Source organism: Varroa jacobsoni, unplaced genomic scaffold (assembly GCF_002532875.2).
Source record: "Varroa jacobsoni isolate VJ856 unplaced genomic scaffold, vjacob_1.0 scaffold_1389, whole genome shotgun sequence".
NCBI lineage: Eukaryota > Metazoa > Arthropoda > Arachnida > Mesostigmata > Varroidae > Varroa > Varroa jacobsoni.
This window is the reverse complement of record NW_019214291.1, coordinates 45,466-50,280: the sequence shown is the minus strand read 5'-3', so window position 1 is coordinate 50,280 and position 4,815 is coordinate 45,466. Positions and strand designations below refer to the sequence as shown.

Here is a 4,815-nt window from a genome sequence, read left to right as displayed (position 1 = left end):
ATTTCCGCTCCACGTCGGGCCTAGAATAACACCCAGCCTTCATTCGATCTGTAACCTACGTTGTTTCGTGAACTCACGAGAAATCAGACACAACAGCGTATAACAATAAAAGGCATACGTATATGGATAGCAGTGGATAATACAAGGGTCATACTTCCTAGTTGACCAGCATAAACACGTAAATCCCGGTGTGAAGAAAGAGCAGCGAAGAGGCCCTTTATCATTACAGGTCGTCAAATCTAATCTAAATCAAAATGGGCACATTCAAACATCACGTATCATCCTGTAAAATATGCATTAAATTCTATCTTTTTCTTTACTATAGTAGTGTGGTCCAACAGTGTCGAAGTACTGGCAAACATTAAATAAAGATTGATAGGCACGGGAGCTCCATGATGAAAACATTCATCTTTGATTTAGCGTTTCTTCTATCGGTGGGTTTGTTCTGTAATCCAATTCAAGCTGACGCATCCATCACATAAATCGAAAGGAAATTACTTTATTCTGATGCTATTCTGATGCCATGAAACTTAAAACACTCCCCGCCGCAAAGCCCACGTTATTACGACATGTCGATTTTGTAGCAATTTACTGGCTTCCTTTACGGAATAAATACGTACAGTCGTTATTGGAGCGCTGCTACACTAGCCTTGTTTTGCTTCTGTTTTCGTCTGCTTGCCACTTTCGATTGCTGTTTGTCTCCCTTTCTTTAAGCGACGTATCACGTCTCTCGCTAAATGGCGCTTACATTAAGTGCACAGTTGCCAGCTATCTAATCAGTAGTGGATTTGCAATAGGGAACAGCCAAACGCACTCTCATCTCTGCAAACGCAAACAGATTATTGTTTGAATATAATGATCAAAACGTTCAGATATTAGAACTCTAACCTAACAATGATTGTGATAGCAATGATGACAGCTCCACACCGTCACGTTGAACTGCCAGGTAAAGGGGCAGTTATGCTATCTGGTAGCCCGGCCGGCAACTGGACCTTTGGGCAACTGGCATGATGAACCGAGTTACGCGACGCGGAGCAGCACGAGTGACAACTTCTCGTGCGAGACTGGCGAACCATTGCATCGTGATGATCATGGATTATAGGCCCATGGTAATGCGGAGCTCCACGCACCAGCCTGTACTCTGAAGCGGCGGGGGCAACTGCCTCTGAACATGAGGTTCTCACGGAATGACGCTGAATCGACCTGCGCGCGAAGCTGTGTCTCCTCTCGTTATCATCATTTAACTGCCAGATGCAAAGAAGACTTCGATGCAAGAGGCCGAGAAACAGCGGGACTATGACGGGCTGGAGCGTCCATGGCTTACCTACAATGCATCACCACCAGGAATCCGTCAGTATGCTGTGGATCAATCGTGTTTCCTGTTAGAGCAAGACATTGTAACGAGAATACATGTAATACATGATAATTATTCCTAAAGTAAGCCGAGTTATTTCAAAACTGTGGTTTTTCCAGCAGAAAAAGCTACGATTTTGAAATAATTGAGTAATAATGAAGCCTCGGTTACCTGACGCCGCAGTAAGGCACCGAATATTCCTCCTCCATATACATATAGCAAGGTGGACAAAATTAAGGAATATCTAGAGCCTTAGTTTGAAACAAAACGGCTAATCCGTGTGAAAAAAAAAGTACACAAAAAATATTTTTTTGTTTAGATACATTTTTGACTTGGGTTCTGTTGGGTCGCTTTTTATTGCCATATATAATACGGCTGCACACTCACGTGCAGCATCTTCACTATTTGGCGGTTTAAGCTGATTAAGTAACGATACTTACCACGCCAATGGTTCCACACAGCTTTGCTTAGGTAGAATCCAGCACCGATGAAGTGCGCGACGCACAACAGGGCGTGATAATGGCGGTCAGCATCATTTGCTAGTACCGTAGCACTGGGAGGCACAATGTTTAAGTGGGCACCCATAACCAGACCTGCCCAGGTTCCGTGCAGCGTGACGCAGGCTAAGCAATAGATCAGAAGCGCAGTATGATCAAAAATGTCAAATGGCGGAATCCAGCCAAGAATAAAGACGGCCTTTCGGCATTCTCGTATCATTGCGTAAAGATGGAACGCGACCTCGATCAGGACACCAACCCGATACATTGCTTTTATCAGGCCACATCGCAGCGAGGAAAAATAAGCTTCGTTTTTGCCGAACAGAGTGGTGATAATATTAGACATTTTGGATATGCTTTGAATGTAATGACTGTATTTCTTAGAAGAAATATCCACAAATCATTGTCACTTCAATTCATAGGGGGACGGCTAAGTATAGATTTTTAGTTTATCAATAGATTCATAGTTATTCATAAATATATTTGAAAAGTGCCTAATGCCGTTTAGGTCTAGCAATACAAAGGGAATAATTATAGCGGGGCGCGGTTTCGTTCTCAATGATATAAGAAGCATATCAAATGTGGGCTAAATGACAAAAGTTCTGCGCCTCTATACAAAGTTAGTCGCGAAAATAGCAGCTTATCTTCAAGAATACCCCCTTCACGCGACATACAAAAATGCAAGATCCTTGCGTGCTATTTTGCATTTTTGTATAGGCAGGACATCCAAGGTGTCAGGTTCTTTATAAAATACACGCCTTATGATCTGCGGCCTATATATAGTAGTCGCAAACTATTCATTTGTCAGTGATGCTAACGATTGATCTAGACAAACAATTGCAATCGCATACGTATGCATATAACAACAATCAAGATGAAAAAAAAAAGGCCTGACATTTGACGGTAGGCTTAACATGACCACTTGAGAATACACTCACTATATTTAAGCCTAGAGGCGAGCAACGTATTTTAACATGACCTACACGCTGAAGGATAGAGATAGAGTAATTATATCGAATTTGCCTCGGTTTGGCTTCAATTGGCGCTGTTCTCCTAAAGTGATATGAAAACAATAGAAAATTCATCTTTTTCTATCTGTCTCGATCTGACCGTTATTCGATACTAGCCTGAACCTGACGGACGAAGTAGAACTAACAATAGTTTCAAGTGAATGCAGCGGCATGCGGCGGACAGGCTCTGCCTTAGAGAGCGTTTCCTAGTCTTTTCCGGTCACCTTCTATTTGGCCTTTTCTAGGGCCGTCTGCTACTTCGGACTTTGGAGCTTGTTAGCAACTTAAGGTCTAGTGCAACGTCATAACGTGGTGTTCATGACGTCCTCTGGGGCGCCTCATTTCCAAAAATCGCTACGCCTAAAAATTCCACCTCCTTCCACCAAGAAGAGTATTTATAAATCTATGTAATGAGAAATAGAAAATAAGGTACATAACGGCACATATCTTAATTCTCGTATGGCCTTAGGTATCCTTACGGCTCTTAACGGTATTTTTTTTTTCTGAATTAGCTAAAATTACACAGATCGTGCTTAGCTGAGTCCAGCATGATCCGGAAATGATCGATGGGAGAATACAATATTGAATCTAACGAGTAATTCGTGTGCCAGGCTATCATAGACCGAAACGTCAATTTATTTATGGCCATCTTTCTATACATATAACTTCGTGTAGTAATGAACGCTAGCGTCTGTTAGTGATCCAATCTTTGTTAGCTTATCATAATTGCAAAAGGCATCGATTGTGGCTATTGCCACTCATAGTATTCAACATATAGAGTATAAAGGTAGAGCTAGCAAGAGATGTTTTTCAGATTGTTAGCAGGAGGACGCATTTATTAGCAGCGTGGCAAGCAACCCTTGTAACCAGACCGGTTACAGGAATGGATTGTCAACGAGCTGTCGATTGGAAAAGGAAAACAGGGGGGTGTCAGGGTGGTGGTCTTTTGGAGATTGAAACGCTACTCACGGGCGGACGGAGTTGAAGCCACCTTGTAAGGACTTTATGACCAATGGCGGGATAAGTGGGAGCGACGGCAAGGAAGTCCGGGGACGGAAAACGGGATAACCCCGCTCGCCTTCAGCGGTACGCTGCGGTGAGCATATCTATTTGGGGTGCGCGGCGGGGGCCGGCAGAGTGTGTGCCTACTTTTAGGCCTGCCTGCCTGCCTGCTTGTGTGTATATGAGAGAATGTGCAAGAACGCAAGAGAAAGAGAGAATTTGCGCTTGTCTATGTGCGAGTAGTGTGTGTCTGTGTGACGGTGGCGGCATATCTCGCCCTTGTGCCACCATTCCTGCGCTTCACCCCCAACCCCTTCCCCCGTTCGCGAAGACCTAGGAGGGCCGGAGCCAGACTCGAGCCAACCGCCTGGTGTTGGTTGTTCTTTCTCGTCTCTTCCTTTTATCGTGACGTCATCAGGCAGGGTCATTAATCACTGTCAAGCAGACGACCAACCCCTAGCTGCCCCAAGTTCCCTGTTTCGATCCCTTGCCTTCTGCAACTCACACTAGGCCAGCAGTGGCCGGCCGGTCTCTGCAGCCGCCTTTCCCTTAGCCGTTCCCCCCGCTGTAGAACGCCGTACTGCCTGGCCTGTGGTAGCCTCCGTTGTGTGCCCCGAATCTTAGACCCTCGTCCCTTTCGTGGTCCCTGCAACACAGCTAGCCGCACATCCCACGCCTCCTCTATTCTCCTTCTACTAGGCTCATTTACGAGTTCTTGAACGATGTCGGCCCTGCTACAATGCGGGCGTATGTGTGTGGTCGTGACAAAAGAATAGTACCTACTTTTTTACTCCGTAACTCCGTCCTAATAGAGAGAAACAGGAAACAGTGGAATATTAGAAAGAGGAACGTACATTATTCTTGCAAGGAGCGCCGATCAAAACGTCTAGAGGATCGTGATGCAATAATTGACTCTCAGTTTAGCATAGGTAGATATAAGGGTACATTAGTG

The 4,815-nt window shown here is 44.7% G+C and overlaps 1 protein-coding gene across 3 annotated transcripts; it reads right to left on the bottom strand.

Annotated features, from left to right (window-relative positions):
• Positions 1-479: 479 nt before the first annotated feature.
• LOC111269503 (uncharacterized) lies at positions 480-2,382 on the bottom strand. 3 transcript variants are annotated; one of them, XM_022849151.2, is made up of 3 exons: positions 1,795-2,382; positions 1,131-1,324; positions 480-822 (listed from the first exon to the last, which is right to left on the bottom strand). In XM_022849151.2, exons 1-3 carry the CDS (start codon positions 2,195-2,197, stop codon positions 817-819), a joined length of 603 nt encoding a protein of 200 aa, XP_022704886.1. In that variant the 5' UTR covers positions 2,198-2,382; the 3' UTR covers positions 480-816. The 3 variants fall into 3 exon arrangements, 2 of the variants coding, with proteins under 2 accessions (XP_022704886.1, XP_022704885.1); XR_015314608.1 differs by having other exon boundaries at positions 480-1,359; XM_022849150.2 differs by having other exon boundaries at positions 480-1,324.
• Between the last annotated feature and the right edge of the window lie 2,433 nt (positions 2,383-4,815).

Coding starts and splice junctions, on each gene's coding strand:
- LOC111269503 (XM_022849150.2), bottom strand. CDS start 2,197: ATGTCTAATATTATCACCACTCTGTTCGGCAAAAACGAAGCTTATTTT. Junction 1,325..1,794: donor TGTGTGGAACCATTGGCGTG/GTAAGTATCGTT, acceptor GATGCATTGTAG/GTAAGCCATGGACGCTCCAG.